Genomic DNA, 19,853 nt, shown 5'->3' with positions numbered 1-19,853 from the left:
CGAAAACATTTCTGATAAAATAATAACTGCCCCACCTCCGTCAAAGCGGTGCACAGCCACTTTCCTGAGTATTTATATGCAACCATTTTGTTTCTCTTTTGAAAATGTGTTCGCTAGCTAGCTACTGTTGATATAAAGTCTGACAGCTACAGTTGTCATTTCACCTGCAAAATCTATGGTTGTCAGCTGGAAATGAGAGGCTGCTTTTGTCTGAAATCAAGGACGAATTGTTTATAAATTGCATTAGTGCTCTGCTAGAGTGGAAAGCTTGAAAGGCGTTGCAACAATGGACACACTAGTGGTGAGCAATATGGCCCTAAAATAATATCACAATATTTCAGGGTAACGAAACGCTAACTGAGTTCACTGTGGGAAGCAAGTCACTAAAAGGCTCCAGGGGTCTTCATAAAACATTCAGGGCTGTAGTGTCGGACGCCCCGGCCTGACGACCGGTAGCAATTTCACTTTCAGGCCAGGCTTGTTGTTGCTGTGCGTAACTGTCTACTGTCATTACCTCAACAGGTGGGATATATTGCCATTATGACATTCAAAATTATAGCAGTATTATCCTGAACGATAGGATATGGCCCACCCCTACTCACCACTATGCGGGTCATGTTGTCAGACAGGGTACTGATATCAAGTCCTCTTCCTCCAGTGTTGCGGGCTTCTCTGTATTTGTATGGGTTCTGCTGGTTCCTCCTGGTTCTGTGAAACCCGGACAGATCCCCATCTGTATGCAGCGGAGTCCCTCTCAGTGCATCTAGAACAAGACGGGCCTTATGGTGATTGAACAGTTAACACACATGTGGGCCCTGCATGCATCCACGAACAAACAGATGTCTCTTGACCTCTGCAGGGCCAAGATGTTTTGTTTTTGCCATGTTTTGTCAAAATGTGTGAAAAGAGCTCCTAAATGATCTGCGGTCTTTAAAGGGAATTGGAAAGGTTTAAACCCTGCGGTCACATCTGCTCATTATTGGTTACCATAATTTGGATCATTAACAGGGAAACATGTAATCCCTGTTTAGAGCAATAATCCCACTAAGAAAGAAAAAAACAACAACTCACAAAACCAAGACAAACAGATTCATGAGTGCATTTTCTTTACATCTGTCATGCAGAATTAGTGCCATGATTTATTTTTTATTACTGCATTTCAAACTAATAATGTGGCGTGTGTGTTCTGGCTGAGCCATAGGTGGTTAATAACTATTTGTGAAGCATGATACAACCTTCATCTAGTGACAGCTTTCGTTATTGGCCAAGTATTCCTGTGTGTGTCTGCTGACCACCGACGTGTGTGGGTTTCTTGTCATCTGCTCAACAGATCATAGAGGGATGTTTATATTTTTTTACATTTGAAACTTTTTTTAATAGTAAAATGATCCATGACTCACTGTCCCATGCACATATGCAGACAGAGTTGTGAGATCAGCAGAACTCGCTGATCATTCAACCCGATGAAGGTCGTTTTCCTACTGAATAACAAGTAGAAGGTTAAATCCAGTTTGCCGTCAAGATTTTATGTGAGCTGTTCTGAGCTATTAAGAAACAGCATGTTTATGAACATCTTGAGACGGGGAAAGCCACAGCCAGCCCCGAGGTTCAGACCTCCCTCTCAGTCTCTTTATTTTTAAATTGTGTTTACAGTATATGAGTATGTGCTCACACTCTGGGTCCGGTCCATGTACATTTTTGTAGTAATCTGGAGCTGTTTTCTTGATTTAGCTCCGTCTGTGTGTTCCAATTAAAATCGTAATGATTCGATGACCATTCACACAATAGTTTGCTTCCAGCTTTGTGGCAACAGTTTGTGTTTAGCCCTTTCCTGTGTCAACATGACAAGCCCCCCCCCTGCACAAAACCAGGTCCATAAAGAAATGGTTGTCTGAGTTTGGTGTGAAATAACTTTACCAGCCGATCTCACTGATGCTCTTGTGGCTGAAAGAGTGGAAATCCCTTCAGCCAGGTTCCAAAATGTGGTGGAAAGCCTTCCCAGAAGAGTCGAGGCTGATCTAGCGGCAGATTAATGCCCATAGTTTTGGAATAAGATGTTTAAGAATCACATATGGGTGCAATGTTTGTGTGTTTTTCGCCTGTGCTTAAAGGTAAAGTATGTCGCATTGTAGGTTGCCGTTTGTAAACACAACATTCAAAGTTAGCTTCTCCTTTGAGCAAAAGACGCAGCGAGAGTGCAACAGCTGTACAACAAGCTAGAGTGTGAAAAAGAGAGGGAGCTGCGTCAGTGAGAACAACGCAGTGAATCAGAAGACTAAAATGTTATTCTCTGTTTGTTTCGTGGCAGGTACGTTCTAAAGCACAAAAAGTCACATCCGTACAAACGGGAAGGTGGCACATTTTGAACAAATACAAAGCGCATGGGGTGGGGCTCGGCCAACTAACACACCTACAGGCGGACTGGAGAAACACTGAACCACGTAAAAACACACAGCAACGTAACAATCCGCTCTAAACGTCAAAAAATGCCGTTTTGGATCATGCAGACGCCAAATAGGTGCCTTGTGCCAGGGTATCAGCAGAGCCATGGAGAGAGAGACCCCGCGGGGCATGACAAAGTGGCAGCTTGACGACCTGGGAATGAGAAAGGGCTGCACACCCTGCTTATTAGCTCGGGTTCACTCCCCATGTGGGGCCAAAAGGCTATTTGTTGATGCCCAGAAACGTCCCGAACACAGCAAAATAGGAAGAGAAGAGAAAATACAGGCACCACCACACACTTCTAGTGGGTCATAAGTAATGATTGAGAGGGATTCTTTTTGTTTGAGGCTATACATTGTTTTTTAGAAAATTGCTGCATATTATTCTTATATATTATTAAATGGGTGAGATGGCCTCTAAATATCACACCAACTAATTGCTATGTGTTGGATGAAGCAGATGCTTTGTTTGGTAGTTGACTGTTAAAGGAGTAGTGCAAACCTTTGGGAAATATGCTGATTTGCTTTCTTGCTGAGAATTAGATGAGAAGTACAATGTCATGTTCATGTTTGTATGGTAAATAGTAAAGCTGCAGCCGGTTAGCTTAGATTAGCATAAAGACTGGAAGTGGGGAAACAGCTAGCCTGGCTCTGTCCAAAGGTAAGAAGATCTGCCGACCAACACCTCTAAAGCTCACTGATATTAACACGTTTTGTTTGTTTAATGCGTACGAACATGTGAGTCTAAAACAAAACCATATGGTTTTCATATTTCTATTTCTTGGTCGGATGCCTTTATACTGTAAGTGTTATCTTTAGAATAAAAATGTAGTTATTTTGAAGCTCACTGAAAGCTTTAACTAATTGAGCTGCTTGCGTTGCACATTGAATGAAGTGAATTTTCTACTGTTGGATACATAACAATAAAATGACTTAAGAAACAAAATGGGACAAAAGAAAAGAAGCATAGAGAGGTTATCGCACACATGGGAGATGGCTCTGATGAGGATTCTTGTTTGATTATAGTGCGAAGAAAGCTATTTCCACAGCTTCAGACCAAGAGGCTCCTAATTGGGTCAGATTGGCAGCACTCATCATCATCATCATCACTAAACAGCTGAGGAGGCTTCAAACAGCAGGGGTGAGGAAGAGCTTTTAGGGGGAGGAAGACTGGAAGTGGCAGATCAGGGACTCTGCATTAGTTATTACAGAATGTACATCCTTTTAGAAGTATGGGATGTTTCTGCAGCCTTTACACTTTATAGGTCACTTTAACATTGTGCTTTACTAACATCCTATGTGTTTCCTGGAACATCTCTATCCATGTCTAGCTGTCAGCATGTGGGCCTGGATAGACTTCCAACAAAAAAAACGGGTTAAAAAGATATCAAGAGTGGGCTGGATTTCATAACTAAAGCTAAACTATAACTGGACTAGAGTGAAGTTGAACTCTGAAGCATCAGGTCTGGCAGCCACATGTGTATTTGGAACCTGCACTGGGAATGTGCAAACTGGAGCAGAAAAAACATCCTGGTGAATTTGAAACGGCTCTAAAATCCAACGACTAAAGTGACACGTGACAAATCTGCTGGTAAATGTACACTATGATGCCCCCTCTATTAGAATAAAATGCATGGAAATGATTCTGACCGTCCTCCAAACTAAGAATATTCCCGGTAAATACCAAATGGTTTCAATTTAGACAATTTCAGATTTCCGGCTGTTTAATCCAACATATCTTGCAGTGCCAGAATAATTTTTGAATGATTAACAAATATACATCAGATGGCAGCAGTGTCCCACATCAAACTAGGACACAGCATTTTGAACCATATACAACGTGCTATGAATATACGCATTGTGTTCATTCATCCCTTTACCAGCTGCACCCACCTATTTCCCATTCCTCTCATCTCTTGCTTTCTTTGGCTCTTTCCAAATCGTACAGTAACTCTGTGGCGTTCTTTCATTACTTGTTTTTATGTCTTTAGCAGAATTCAACTATTATCTATCATTTGACACCAAAGAAACATAATAGGTTGCATTTGTTAGACAGCAACTGGACAAACCAGACTAGACGAAAAGCCACGTTTCCTCAACTGAGACAAAAGCTAAATAGTCTTTCAGGATGTTCAGCTGGATGAAGTCCATGGATGAAAAATAAATGTCCTCTGAAAATAATCTCTTTCTGGGTAAATGCAAAACACTTTGAAGTTCAAGTACATTCGAGGATACACCGAGGGGCATTTACTTGTTCCTGGAAAGGAAAAACAAATGATCTGCAAGCCAGACAAAAGAGAACAAAAGGCCGACATCTTTGCACCAGAGACGGATGAAGGCTGAAGAGAGTGAACCATTACGTACCGTCCAAACACAGCAGAGGAGACATGAATAAATCTCAAGATACAAGTCTGAGTCTTGACCCTGTAACAGTCCCGTATTGTGTGCTGTATGAGATGAGTCTCAGCGTTAGTGCCAGAACAAGGATTAGCAAAGCACCTGCAGTCTTCTGGCAGAAGAATCATTAGTAGAACAGTAATCACAACATCACTGCTGTGTATGTCAGTGCGTGTCATTACAGTTTAGCACAGTGGTTTTTATTGTGGTTGGATTTAAAAAGGGTGATCTGTGTTAAAACCAGTCTGGAACTTGTGGTGTGGGAGGAAGCCATTTGGCACCTTACACTCGCAGGAACAGCAGTAACCATAACACACAATCACAAACACTTGCAGCTGGACTGATAAGGACACAAAATGAAAATGAAAAATGTGGCGTTTGGATAAATATGGACTAATGGATCAGGCTCAGACTTTATAAGAAGTTTAATTCACTGTCATGGAGTTGTTTCTTGTTCACATTTGGAACTAATTTTCCATTTTTAGTGAAGCTGACATGCAGTTCTAGTTTGCAGATGGTGTTTATTCCAGTTTTACTGTGTTGCAGCATTTATAGTTTTCACAGCAGGAGATTATTTTACAATAAGAAATGTACAACAGCTTCTGACTAAACTATCAGGAAAATTAATGAATGGTTGCAGAAGTAAAGATTTCCGATACTTATTGATACCCTTGGTTCAGCTTTATATATAAAATTAATTAATTAATTTACATGATGAGATTATTGGGCTATTTGTTGTCCTTGTTGTCGGTATCAAACTGCAGTAAAAAGAGAGTTGGAGAACAGAGTTATTTATATTCCCTTTGGCTAAAATAAAAGATGTATTGCATATTTTCTTTGGTGGCAACCTACAAAAGGTTTAAGACAACATATTGTCTGCAACATCAGGATCTCTGTGACTGGATCAGAGCAGCTCAGATTTAAATCACAATTGTCTTGTATAGATGCCATCCAGTTTGAAACCAATTAATTTCTGCATCAGACTGAAGCCACAATCAATGTGAACCAAGTTGTTTTCATGTGACTCCTGTCGCATGTTAATATCTTATTGTATGTGATTTAAAGCGAACTGTGCCTGTCATGGCAGAACGGATAATATCACAAATCTATGATATACATGATGCCATTAACACTGGCTTATGCAGCCATGCTGACTAAGCTCCATAGAGAGAATTGGGATCTTGGTGACCTGCTGAACAGTAAAGGTCACACACCAGGTCATGTAACCTGTACTGGGACGTGTCACAGATTTTCTTGCTTCCCCTTCATAAAAAAAAAAAACAAGACCTGAATGGAAAAAATAACTTTTAGCCTAAACTAATATGATGAATATGGTAAACATCACCTAGTTAGCATTTTCATTGCAATAGCATTTAGCTCCAAGCACCATTGAGCTGCTAGCATCGCTGCCGACTCTTAGTCTTTTTTGTTTCGTTTTTTAACTACTAACCCAACCTGTGTTTGCACATGATTGACACATTAAATGGGTATTTCCACAGACAGATATCAATTCAGAATTTGATATCTTACATGCAGCAGACACAAGTAAAGGCCTGGTCACACGAGCATTTATAACTCAATTTCAGACCAAAATCAGTTCATTTCAATGGAATTACTGCGACCATGTAGGTGAAGAAAATACACATGAAACTTTGGTGAAATTTGTCATCGGAATTTGTGCTGTTGGTCAGTTGCAGACAGTCTTGATGGTGCAGAGAAGAAATGGGTAAGAGAATAGGGACAGACACAGACATGCAATCATTTACTTTTGGAGTATCGACTGCTCCGTGGTGTGGTCTGCAGTCAGGAGTGGATGGTACAGATACATCCCCTTCAATGAAAGTGATTGAGAGCGCGAGTAATCACTACAGCATTGCCTATTTAGTGAAGAGCTGTTCCACTTTTTGGTGTGAGCAAGCAATAAAGATGAAGTTATGAGGCTGTGGGAAAAGGGCCCAAAATAGAGACACCTGTTGTACAGGAGTAAGGCTGACAATTTGAACTTGGTTTTTAGCGCATTTAAAATGAGCGTGCACATTTCGCTTATGTTAGAAGGGTTTCTGTCCCGCTCTGTGCACAGTGTGTCAGGTTGTCCTCTGCAGAGCTCGGCCTCCGATCAGAGGAACTGGGACCACAGGATAGGCCAGAGAAACTGGAGCACCACTGATTGTCGGAGGAGGAGCGTCAGCGGAAGAACGGGGGCTGGCTAAAAATAATGCATCTCCAAGGAGCACAAAAATACATACATGCGCATACACTCATACAGACACACACACACGAGAAGGCAGCATACATATACAGGTGATGCACAGAACAACCAAGCACAGTATTTGTGGGTGCTTTAACAACATTTTTCACAAGCTTTCCAAATTAAACTACTCAAGGCTCAGCTGCTGCTCTCATTGACTTTTTCGAAATGCCTGCTGCAATGCAAACACCAGTCATAATTTAAATGACTGGTTAACCTCAAACATTTATCTGCTAAAATACAGGATTTCCGATCACATGAGTTCAAATCTTTCAAGAAAAATTAACACCAGACGTTTGGTTTCAAATCTGAAATAAAGAGGTTTTGGAATGGCATGCTAAGAAAATCCAGACACACGCAGTCTTTCATGTGCTTCCAGTGACTGACAGAAAGAAATGTCTAGGGACCTGTTAGCTTCACACATGCAAATCCACCCCAAAAGAATTGCCCAAAACTTTTTTTACAAGCTTGCCTGTTGCCAGTTTGTGGCAAGAATTCTGGTCATATTCTATTTCTTTTTGGAGCCTGTCTTGACAGTCTATTCTGAATAAATGCAATCAAAGTGGTATTAATATTAGAAGACATATGAATACCTGCATGTTGGCATTGAAGAACAGGGGCTTACCTTCATGCTCTTGAGCCCAGACTCTCCCCAGCTCTGCCTGGGAGAGACAGATGAGGAGAACAGCACAAAGCCCCATGTCCAGCCAACTCTTCTCCCTCCTTCCTAGACTCTTTATCAATCTTCTTTTCTTCTTCTTTTCTCCGTGTCCCCCTCTCACTTCGCTGGATGGAACAGGGTGCCTCACTCCCCCACTCCCCTGCCTTTCGTCGCTCTCTCTTTTTGCCTCTGCTCTCCCACACAACTGCTTTCTTCTCACCTCAGCCGAGGTTTACTGCTTTTCTCTCCTTCCTCTGTTGGTCTGTTTCACTTCCCTGCTTTGCCTCCTTGTTTTTCCCTTCAGAGTAACTTCTGGGATGATGTGCCAGCACAATAGTTGACAAACAGTTGAAGTGTTGCAGAGAGAGGTGTTTTCTCCTTGCCCTTTTTTTGCTCCAATCTCATTATTTTTAAGTCCTTGAAATTACTCTTCACTTCGCCGTCTCTGTCTGTCTGTCTCTTTCCTTGTGTTTGTCTCTCTGTTTCTCTCTCTAACAGAGCTCTGGATTTTTGTCAGACTTCCACTAAGAGGAAATATTTATGTATTTCTACATTTTGTCTTTCCTTCCAAACCCAAAAAAAAAGGGGGGTTGGAGTTGGGAGGAGTATGTCTCCCCCATGTGGAAGCAGGTTGAACCAAAACAAATGTGATCTGTTCTAAAGGAAGGAGTCAGTCTGTGTGTGTCACTGTAATTCACTTTTCCTTGGATCGACTTCACAGTTGTGTTGAGGACCCAAGGGAGTGCCGTGTTGAACGTGGTGAAATTTACCCAGATGATGTCGCGATAACAACAAACTTTACGTTTTGACCCGTAACTTTTGAACTGTAAGTCTCAGAAACACATTTTTAGAGTTCAGAGGAATCTATCATATCAGCCAACCCAATTTGCGTATAGATAGATTTTCCGCCATCTTGAATTTTCCCGCTACTCCTACAGCGGTCATCACCAAATGTGGTAAAGAACATCTCAGGATCTAAAGCTACTTTTCAGATTTTTGATGTTCCATATAGTTTTGCTATCTGTCTGTGTATGTATGTATGAGTGTCTATCTTAAGAACTGTTTATCAACTTTACACTTGCTGGGTGTATTGTTGAGGACCCAAGGCAGCACAGTGTCGACTGTGAAGTCAATCGGATGAGCCACAAATGTATTTCTAATCTATGCTGAAGACGTTCCTGTTCATGCACATTACATTATTGGAGTATAACTGACTGATAGTTTTATCTTCCAATTGAAAGGATTTGTTGATATGGTGGGTGTAAGAATGAACCAGATACCAACATGTGTTTAGAAGTGACACTTAAGAAGTGATAGTTGATGAACACGGATAGCTAAGAACAGCCATACACATCTTTTTTACCTTGTCCTCATTGCATCTGGGGAGTATACTGTATCTAGGCTAGTGGCAAGGGGGTTATCAAGCAGCTTTGGATGTGTGTGTGGAGTCTGTTTCCTGGCGCTAGTACTGTAATTAATACATTAATTTAATTTCAATGGAGACTGACTCGAGACTGCTTCTTTATTCAGCAAATCAAGGCTGTTGGCAGCATCCCAACACAGCTGGACACAGGTAAGAATGATTTTTATTCTCCTTTGCTCTTGACAAGATCAAAAAAGAAGATTTGACTATTTGACATAAGTAGTGTGAAGCACTGAACTGTATAGTAAACTGGAAGAAGCTTCTGGCACAGCCGAGTCCAAAAGGGTCTAATAGGGGGATTCTAAAAATATAGTACGCAGTGAGGAATCCAGTTATTTAATCCACAATTGAGTCACTTCTGCATGTACTGTTTGATTAGTGTTGATTTATATAATTGATGCTGCATCAATCTAACATGTTTTTTTTAGGATACAAGGACATCTGTTGCATCTGTTATAAGATAAGAAGTCCTTGGGGTGTCTCAATTTTTTGGAGAAATGCTTAATGGAAACTGGTTCTGACTGGATTTTCTTGTTTGAGAAGAAGACAAGACAAGCCTTTAACGCCCATTTTCATAACCTTGCCTGCATAGCAGTGGGGGGGGCTATCAAGCAGCCTCACATGTGTGAAGTCTATTTCCTGTAGGAAGCTTGCGACATTCTCATCTCGATTGTTTCGAACTCCTCTACCCTTTCTGTGGCCAAACCTCAGAATGTCCTTTTTCCTGATTCCGCATTTAATGTTGTGAAATTGTGGAGTTTTCGGGCAATATCACAGAACGTCCATCTGATTTACCGTGTGTTGCTGTCCGTACACTTGCATTCACTTAGAAGCAATTAACAAGGTAATAACATTGGAGAAAAACATATAACTCTTTTTAGCTAGATTGATAATAATTATGTATGTATGAGTTATGCACATAATATTGTTAAAGTAGTTCCTGCTCTGATCTTGTGAACTTGAGAGGCTGTTTTCTTTGTTGAAAGTTATTTAAGAAAACATCCCATTAATGGGAAATGGCCTGATTTGTGATTATTGGCCACCAGTGACCCTTGCTTCAGATTCTCATCTTACCTTCTTCTTCTTCTTCTTCTTCTTCTTCTTCTTCTTCTTCTTCTTCTTCTTCTTCTTCTTCTTCTTCTTCTTCTTCTTCTTCTTCTTCTACTTCTTCTTCTACTTCTTCTTCTTCTTCTTCTTCTTCTCTTTTCTAACCTGGCACAAAGAAGACACCGGGCTGTTTCCCATTAAGGAGAGTCACAGTCTTCTGTCTTGCTTTAATTGAAAACCGCTTATAGAGAACATTATTTAAACCTTAACCAGAAACGCAGTTCAAACATCTGATGACAGATTTAGTTAATTTTTTTAACGTTTAATATTTTCTAGGAAGCTAGCAACATTATGTATTGTCAACAAATTTTTCTTTCTGTGGCACTCAGCTCTAAGCCCATTTGTTGCTACTGAAGATATAAATCTTTAGAAACAGCTTACCAAAACATTGTTTCTTTTCAAATGAATAAAAGCCTCTCAGTGTGACTCAACTGTGGAGACAGTGGAGCTAAAGATATGTCAGGCTCCACAGACAATACATGTTAGTCACATCTATTCATTGTTGTTTTGGTCTTTTCACAGGATTTGTTAACAATAAAGAAAATACAGAACATAACCGGCCTTATTGTTTGATATTTGCAGCTGGCTGCTGCTGTGTTGTTGATTATAAATCTACCAGTAGGATGGGATGATGAAATATATCAGTAACAATATACCAGTTTCAGTATTGAGATTCACACTAAGCAACTATGAAATGTGTCGTGAGCAGCCCGGATATTCTAAGAGTTAATCTTATATGAATGTGGACACGTCAGAGACAGGACGCCGTCATGTGGTGCTTTGTAGATAAGAAACAGGCCTTCAAATTCCTGCACAGCTGTTGAAAATGTGTGGAGAAAAAAAAGGGTATCCTCAAACTCTGGTGATAAAATCTCTGCTTCTGTACCAGCAGGTGCATGCATAATCAACACATGTACACACAGGACAAAAGGATGCCCAACAGCTTAGTATAGAGACTGCTGCCAGGGGTTAAATATAGACTGGGTGTGGTCTCCTCACTTTTGACCAAGCGGCTTCTTTCTTTCTTCTTATGAAATGTTCCACTTGGCCATTATCAGCCCACAAATTCAGCTGACGGACATCAGTGGGGATTTGTTCAGAGGTGATTTAAGAGTTTAGGCCTGAGGGCAATAATATATAAATACAGGTTTATCAAAAGAGGCTTGTTTATGACATACATTAACACAACCTGACTTATTTATGTAGTCTTATAATGAACGTCTGAATATAAAACTGTGTTGCTGGAAACGGAGTTTGTGAGGCACAATTTGAAATAGCTCGCAATTTAATGTCTGAGTGTAAATGTAAGTTTAACAGTAAAGGTTGAAGGAGCTGGCTGCCTTTTGTAGTTAAAGATGCTTGGATGTGTTTCTGTATAGTGAGGTGTAAGGTCAACACCTTGATGGTGAAGTAACAATGTTTCAGTCTTGACAAATGGGATATACAATTTTATTTGGGATCAATTGGAAAACCCTAACATGATCTAATACATGCAGACCATCCAGAGGGCAGATGGGTTTTTAACACAATGAGCACAGCAGTTTTCATTTGTCTGGTAAAGATGTTCTAAGCAACAGGACTGTTCCTGCCCGCTACTTTATAGACTATTTAGAGTGATGTGAGAAGTTCCTTAAAAGTACATTCAGTGATTTTGTTACAACCTCCAACAGTTTGCCAAACCTCAGAATGTCCTTTTTCCTGATTCCGCATTTAATGTTGTGAAATTGTGGAGTTTTCGGGCAATATCACAGAACGTCCATCTGATTTACCGTGTGTTGCTGTCCGTACACTTGCATTCACTTAGAAGCAATTAACAAGGTAATAACATTGGAGAAAAACATATAACTCTTTTTAGCTAGATTGATAATAATTATGTATGTATGAGTTATGCACATAATATTGTTAAAGTAGTTCCTGCTCTGATCTTGTGAACTTGAGAGGCTGTTTTCTTTGTTGAAAGTTATTTAAGAAAACATCCCATTAATGGGAAATGGCCTGATTTGTGATTATTGGCCACCAGTGACCCTTGCTTCAGATTCTCATCTTACCTTCTTCTTCTTCTTCTTCTTCTTCTTCTTCTTCTTCTTCTTCTTCTTCTTCTTCTTCTTCTTCTTCTTCTACTTCTTCTTCTACTTCTTCTTCTACTTCTTCTTCTTCTTCTTCTTCTTCTTCTCTTTTCTAACCTGGCACAAAGAAGACACCGGGCTGTTTCCCATTAAGGAGAGTCACAGTCTTCTGTCTTGCTTTAATTGAAAACCGCTTATAGAGAACATTATTTAAACCTTAACCAGAAACGCAGTTCAAACATCTGATGACAGATTTAGTTAATTTTTTTAACGTTTAATATTTTCTAGGAAGCTAGCAACATTATGTATTGTCAACAAATTTTTCTTTCTGTGGCACTCAGCTCTAAGCCCATTTGTTGCTACTGAAGATATAAATCTTTAGAAACAGCTTACCAAAACATTGTTTCTTTTCAAATAAAAAAAAAGCCTCTCAGTGTGACTCAACTGTGGAGACAGTGGAGCTAAAGATATGTCAGGCTCCACAGACAATACATGTTAGTCGCATCTATTCATTGTTGTTTTGGAAATACATACAACTCTTTTTAGCTGCATTAATAAGAATTGTTTATGTATGAGTTATACATATAATATGTGATATTGTTAAAGTAGTTCCTGCTCTGATCTTGTAAACTTGACAGGCTGCTTTCTTTGTTGAAAGAAAAAAAAATCCCATTAATGGGAAATGGTCTGATTTGTGATTATTGGCCACCAGTGACCCTTGCTCCAGATTCTCTTCTTCTTCTTCTTCTTCTTCTTCTTCTTCTTCTTCTTCTTCTCTTCTTCTTCTTCTTCTTCTTCTTCTTCTTCTTCTTCGTCTTCTTCTTCTTCTCGTTTCTAATCTGGCACAAAGAAGACACCGAGCTGTTTCCCATTAAGGAGAGTCACAGGTCTTGTTTCAATTGAAAACAGCTTATAGAGAACATTATCTAACCCTTACCAGACATGCAGTTCAAACATCTGACGACAGGTTTAGTTTATTTGAGGTTACATTTAATGATGAGGTAAGTGTATTTATTTTGCCTGTGGACTATTTTAGACCGGGCCTATTATCATTATTATTCCTCCCTTGTCAAAATGTGTCTTTAAAGGAATACTGTCACCATGTCGAAATAATAATAATGAAGTACACATGTGGAGTTGGTTATGAGTCAGCGAGGGAGGCTTATACCATTATTGGAAACTGACTAGCCATTACGTGTAGTGGTTGCGTGGGTAACGCTGACATAGAAACCTAGGGGCCACCCTCAGGTGACTCAGCTACCTCCATCAGCGATGTTTACACTGTTAGCACCGTTAGCTGCTAGCTGCTGGCTCAGCCACCGTAATGTTGAGAGCCGTGTGGAGGCAATCACTATGCTCTGAATATCGTATTGAGAAACTTTGACTGTTTCAGCAACAACACCTCACTTTGTTTTCACATGACTAGAGTAAACATTACTGCATCATTCCGGACAGATGGAGGATGGGAGCTCAACTCATGACCGTCTATGTTCTTTATTCTTTTTTACCATTACTGCCACTGTTATTACAGCTAATACTAATAAAATGACTTGTAATATATTTGTCATCATCTTCTAGACTAGTTTTAACTCAGGAACTGAGTATTATTATGTTTTAAAATGGCTGTAATTGCCCTCCCGTGTGTGGACGGTGTGGAATGTCTGCCCAGTAACACTGGCTCCGAGGCATTTCTCACACCTCGTTTAAAATGTGACTTCTATTTAGATTGAGGCTGGAAGTAAACGTTAGAACACTGTGTGCTTGCACTTGGACATTCACAATGTCATGTATATAATGGGGCCTGTAATGCCATCAGAACTGCTTTAAGGGTTGAATAGCTTTGTGAACTCCTTCCCCTCCGCATTGTGCTGACATCGGATTGGGGGTATCTGTGTCCAAACATTTCTGTAACTTTACGATGTGACAACATTCACACCTACTTCATGCTGACAAAGGAAGCCAGGGTTTGAACTTCTCTCCCTAGCCCTCTTTTTTCATTAACTATTTCTATCACTGTTCATCTAATCAGATGCAACGCTATGAATGTCGTGAAGGAGAGGCTTTCTAAATATTTAAACAATATCACGTCTCCCCTCTCTGTGATGGCCGGCTTTTCAAATGAAACCTTTATTGGGTATTTGTGTACATTTTCTTGCCATTTTCAAACTTAAAGTTACACTGAAACATATTAAATCTTGAAGAAACAATATGTTGACCTCATTGTCCTGCAGTACCCTGAATACACACTTACTCATTGCCAATCGTCCATCCATTCCTGCACTGAACATGTTTTTCTGGGGCTGGGAAGGCAGACTCCTCATGTCCTCCACCATTCAGAGCTCCCCGTGGGGGGTCAAGGTCCATTACAATGGACAACATCACCATGCCCGTTGTTTTTGTTAACCCTTAATTGCAAGACCCACAGCAATGTTGATTGTGACATTCATTACGAACGTCATTAGCAGAGTCATTATCACCGGGGGAGCACGTTAAGGAGTGTTTGGAGACAATTATCTGCTGTTGCATTGGGTAAATAAAAGGGGGCCTATCTGGCTGTAAGTACGGATGCAGAACAAGAATACATGTTTGGAGGAGGAGGCTCATAAATCTTTGTGACTCGGATAAGACAAATATGACATAAATGCACTTTCACCTCAATATTTTCTACTCTTTAATTCATACTTCCCTCACAGTACCACTAAGTGCTCGATACACATGAATCAGAATCATTAAACTGCTCATATGGTTGTATAATCACGATACAATACTTATTTACATATCGCTAATTGATCCAGTTGCCGCTATTGTGCCTACTAAGTGACCGCCCATCACGTCATTAGTCTGTGTTAGCCTGTTTTGATAAGGACTTAACTACCTGGAGCTGAGATAAGTGCAGACTCAGCGGTATCTATGTAACCAATCTGCTGTCTGCCACTAAGAACATGTCAAGTACTAACAATTATCCAGGCATCTACTGCAAGTCTGAGCCAAAATACTGAATGCTAATGAAACAATGAATGCTAATGTTAAGTAAAGCTCAAACACAGAAGTTATGATTACTGACTTACATTCCTTCTACAATGTACAGTCTTAGTTAGATCGATCATCAGACTCATCACCTCCGACTCTTCCCAAAGCAAATGAACATCTCCAGTGTGATCACCATTACGTTACCATACTGGGACCAATGGTAGCCTGGAGGCTTTTGGCCCCACCTGGATGAGACGGTGCAGTAAAGAGCCTTGCCGGGGCCATAGGAGACTAAATGTTATGGAGACTGGATGCTATTAGAAATAGCAATACTTGTTTTGTAGTTGCTTCCTTGAGTTTAGCAAGTAAACTGTAATCTACTTTATGCACAGCATAAAAAAGAAAGAAAATCTTGGTTGTATAACAATTTTTTTAAATAATTGTTCCAAGAGTTTACCAAAGAAAGTCAAGAGAAAGAGAACCACACATGAAAAAACAGTGCAGCCACATACAGGCGCTTGGGGAAAATCTGAAACAAAAGCTCTGCTGTGAGTCGTTCTGTTGAGCCACAAAGAGGATTTTCAGGTTCTCAATGTTGCGCTAAATAACTAAAACAGGCTTATAGACCTGTGCCTGTATTTATCGAGTTGGAAATTAGTCCTAACTGGCCAATAATTCTCACACTGACACATATTTGGTTCTTCTTTTAGGCCTAAGTGTAAAAACATTTTATAAATCCTATCTCGGCTGATATTTTAGGAGAGGTCCAGAGCTGTCGTAACCTTTTAGGACCTTAAAGAAGATGTTTTGGAAATGATTGATGACAATGACCTTACTAAAAGATGCCAATACAACTAAAGCTGAATCATATTTGTGGCTGACTTTTGTGTGAAACTGAAACATTAAATCTCTTGGTGAAAAACCACCTGTGCAACCGTGATGATTTTATCACAACCATAAATGTCAGCAGTAAGAAGCTGCTGCTGGGAAACAACAGCAGAGAAAAGGCAGTAGTGGTTGTATTTTAAACTTTATTTTTTGGCGGGGAAACAAATCTAACTGTTGCGTAGACTTACATACAGCGTACGGACCAACATCAGCCTGTGTGATGCAGCCTCCTTCTTCATTTCAATGAGACTACTGACACATGCAGGGCAGAGACACACGACAGCTTTCTCTCTTAGTATCGTTATAAACATCTATGCTGCGTCTTGGTGTCTGATAACATTTCAAACTCGTGGATTTATCATTCAAACCAGCCACGCAGTCCTGATCTATTTTCAGTCTTCTCTTCGGTATCTTTCTGCCCACTTACTCTTTTCAGATATAAGCACAGCTGTGAACGATGTCATAAATTACACCCACTTGTTGTGAGAACAAGCTATATAGCAGATGAAATTCAGACAGGAAGAAGGTTATAAACGAAACACCTCATGAAGGAAAGACAAACAAGTCATTACTGTCAATCTTGCAAGTTGAATTGACTTATGTTCTTTCTTCTGTGTATTTGTTTTCTTTTCAAGCTATAAAATATTTCCAAAACCTTTCACTCCAAACAGTCAGATCCTAACATGCAATATATAGAAATGTGAAAATGTGAAATTTTATACCGATATATATATTTACTACAGTGGATTATATTTGTGGTCTGATTCCTTTTTCACAAGTAAAAATAAACAGTTGAAAAGAATGTGCAACTTGTCTCCCTCCACTCACTCCCCCTCTCCCCCCCGAGAACTAATGGCTGATGGTAATTACATTTAATGAGATCACGGGGGCGTCTGCAGGGTGCACTTCTGCAAATTGCTCTCAGCGTGGGGTCTGGAGTGGGATAGGGTAGGGGGCAACGGGGCAGTCGAGGTCGGGGCCTGGAGTGTTTGCCCAGTGTTTGGGGGCCTGGACCCACAGTAGCTTTACCTGTCAGTCAGTGAGCAGTGAAACATGTCATGCATTTGTCTGTCTTTGTCCTCCTCATTTGTTTGTCTGGCAGAGATAACCACACAGAGGTGCTGCTTGTCTTGGCTCTATTGTATGAAGCTGTTGTCAGCCCATCACGTCCATCCATCCCCTCCCGGCCCCCATCTCCCCTCTTTCCCTTTCTCCCTGCTCCACGACTGGTCATTTCGCCACTATTTTCTGGCAGCGGGGGGTGACCCGGGCAATTTAGTTAATCCATTAACAACTAATTGTCTCCTCCTACCCTGTTGCTTGGACAAACAGCCTGGTGGGGGGGAAGTCAAGCCCTGGTGACCTATAAAAGTCACGCTGGAAGAGGAGGCAACCACTGTCACTGCATGGATCCCTGCAGACTTTCTGCACATTTACTGGGACTTTAAATCTGTGGATTTGTATTTGGTGTGGAGTCACAGACAAGTGACTCATATTTACTTTCAGTCACCCAGTCTTGAGTTAATAGTAATCCGTCTCACTCGCTCTTATTTATTATTAATTTGTTGGTGGAAATGTTTGTGAATCTGTGGATGCTCTGCCTGTGTCTCTGCTTCTCATGGACCGAAGCTCGTATATGGGCCTGGATGCTCAACATGCCTCACAGCCCCCCCAAAGAAGGAGCAAAGGCCCTTAGAGAAAGCGCTGCGGTTTTCAAAGCAACCACGGTAAGTTACTGGATACTGTGCTTTATTGTAATGAAATGTAAACCTTTATTTGATCTTCTTAGAAATCATCAGAGCTTAAAGGCAGTTCTGTGTTTGTGTAGTGAAATATTTCTCAGAAAGCTCAGAAAATCTGTGTTTAAAGAAAATAGTTATATATATATATATATATATATATATATATATATATATATATATATATATATATATATATATATATATATATTAGTGTGCTGTTAATGCTGACAGATAATTATTCCTTACATTATTCCATGTCCAGGATATTTTTAAACATTTCCCCCATTTGTTTTCTTCCCCAGGCTGCGTGCGATAGTGACAGGGCCTGTGGGCGGGGTTTCTCCTGCGATCGACACTTTGGCCTTTGTGTTCCTCTACGAGGGGAGGGCCACTACTGTCGGAGGGATGCCCAGTGTGTCCGCGGACTCAGCTGCATGTTTGGAAAGTGCCACCGCAGCATCCCCAACGGACAAGAGGGTGCGGCAGCAAATGAAGCACATTCAAAAGCTATTATTGCTTTTATACTATTAAAAGATAAAAGAGTGTTTCTTGACCTGAAATAACCGATGTTTGCCTTCATCCAGGTGCCAGATGTAAAGTTGACAGGGATTGTGGGAAATCCATGTGCTGCGCTCGACACCACGGTGAGCAGGTGTGCAAGAGCCGTTTGATCCGCGGCGAGAGCTGCTACGTGCCCGATGGCGGCCTGGCATTCAGCATAAACCAGATTTGTCCGTGTGACGAGGGGCTACTGTGTCGAGATCGCGGTGCATCCCACCGGAGAGAGTGAGTACAGCAAACACAGTTTCATCTTGAAATGTTTTACTCAAAATACCACAAGTCAAGGCGGGATAACCAAGCGCTCCAAAAGACCCACGGCCACTTTGTCAAAGGGTTGTTCAGCATTTCATTAATTGTAAAATTGTTAAGGAATTTCCATTTTGCTGAGAATATATTTATATGTATACCACACTTCATACCAAATATAAGCAGGTTTTGAGTATTGCTGACTAAGTATACTTGAAAAGCTCTCCATACACAATAGAAGAACCTTTTGTTTTTGTGTGTGTTTGTTCTGCTCCCATGGGCCAGTACACAAAGGAAACGGAGGAGCTACTCACAGTTGGGAAAGATTTAAGCAAATTATGGATGTCAGCAAAACAAGTCCAATAACAACACAGAAAGCCAAAAAAAAGAAGCAATTCAATCCTTGGAAAAACATTTGTGTGACAACATTTGTGAAGTTTAATTGGCAGTGACATTCCAACATCACAGTTTTATTTGACAAACATTGGCACATGCATTGTATAATTTCCTGTTAGTCTAAAACTGCAGATTATTTAATATAAAGTTTATACTAACAAACCTGATGATGTGTAATCAGACGACCAGTGGTCCTAAAACCTTTGTTGGTTTCCTTTCATCCAACAAAGGACAACAACTTGTAAGAACTCATCGGATCTCAGTAACCTTTTGCTAAATTATACTTCACAATGTTTAATGCATTGTGTTAGTTAGTTAATAATAAATGGCGTGCTTATATGTTCTTACCACAGATTGTTTGTCTTTCAGGAAAGATTTTATTTACCTGCCAGAACGAACAAGTTGGACCTGCCAAGTGACCAAATCTTGATGCCTCAACACTAAATGTATTTATTATGTAAATATGTTGTATATGATTGTATATGTATTTCCAAATATGTTGTATTACTACTTGTTCTTATTAGAGTCTTACAGCAAAGACGTTTTTTTATTATTTCATTTTGTACATTTTGACAAAAGCACTGCTGTATCTAGCTCTACAATGCCTTACAGTATCTTTCTCATGCATTTAATGATCTTTGATTATATCTATAAATGTCTGTTCCCCTTCAGTTCAAAGAATACAAATAAATATTTTCCAAAAGCAA

At 40.2% G+C, this 19,853-nt stretch overlaps 2 protein-coding genes across 8 annotated transcripts in view; one reads left to right on the top strand and one right to left on the bottom strand.

The window, feature by feature from the left end:
• Positions 1–8,270, bottom strand: part of LOC115024263 (plexin domain-containing protein 1-like) — a 16,493-nt gene extending 8,223 nt beyond the window's left edge. For 2 of the 4 annotated variants that reach the window (XM_029455695.1, XM_029455696.1), the window contains exons 1-2: positions 7,712–8,263; positions 603–763 (exon numbers count right to left, since the gene is read on the bottom strand). In XM_029455695.1, coding sequence (XP_029311555.1) covers positions 603–763; positions 7,712–7,787 — 237 coding nt within the window. In that variant the 5' untranslated portion in view covers positions 7,788–8,263. Of the gene's footprint in view, positions 1–602; positions 764–7,711 lie in introns of all 4 variants that reach the window. The other 2 variants (XM_029455697.1, XM_029455698.1) reach the window with 2 other exon arrangements.
• Positions 1–19,853, top strand: part of LOC115024265 (dickkopf-related protein 3-like) — a 21,344-nt gene extending 1,491 nt beyond the window's left edge. The window contains exons 2-6 of one of the 4 annotated variants that reach the window (XM_029455702.1): positions 9,278–9,320; positions 17,831–17,928; positions 18,246–18,420; positions 18,528–18,729; positions 19,516–19,853. In XM_029455702.1, the coding sequence (XP_029311562.1) occupies positions 17,848–17,928; positions 18,246–18,420; positions 18,528–18,729; positions 19,516–19,576 (519 nt within the window). In that variant the 5' untranslated portion in view covers positions 9,278–9,320; positions 17,831–17,847 and the 3' untranslated portion in view covers positions 19,577–19,853. Of the gene's footprint in view, positions 1–9,249; positions 9,321–13,245; positions 13,345–17,830; positions 17,929–18,245; positions 18,421–18,527; positions 18,730–19,515 lie in introns of those variants that run through there. The other 3 variants (XM_029455700.1, XM_029455703.1, XM_029455701.1) reach the window with 3 other exon arrangements.

The sequence above is a fragment of the Cottoperca gobio genome, chromosome 19, assembly GCF_900634415.1.
Source record: "Cottoperca gobio chromosome 19, fCotGob3.1, whole genome shotgun sequence".
NCBI lineage: Eukaryota > Metazoa > Chordata > Actinopteri > Perciformes > Bovichtidae > Cottoperca > Cottoperca gobio.
The sequence above is the reverse complement of the archived record's forward strand: the minus strand, read 5'-3'. Positions and strand labels throughout refer to the sequence as shown.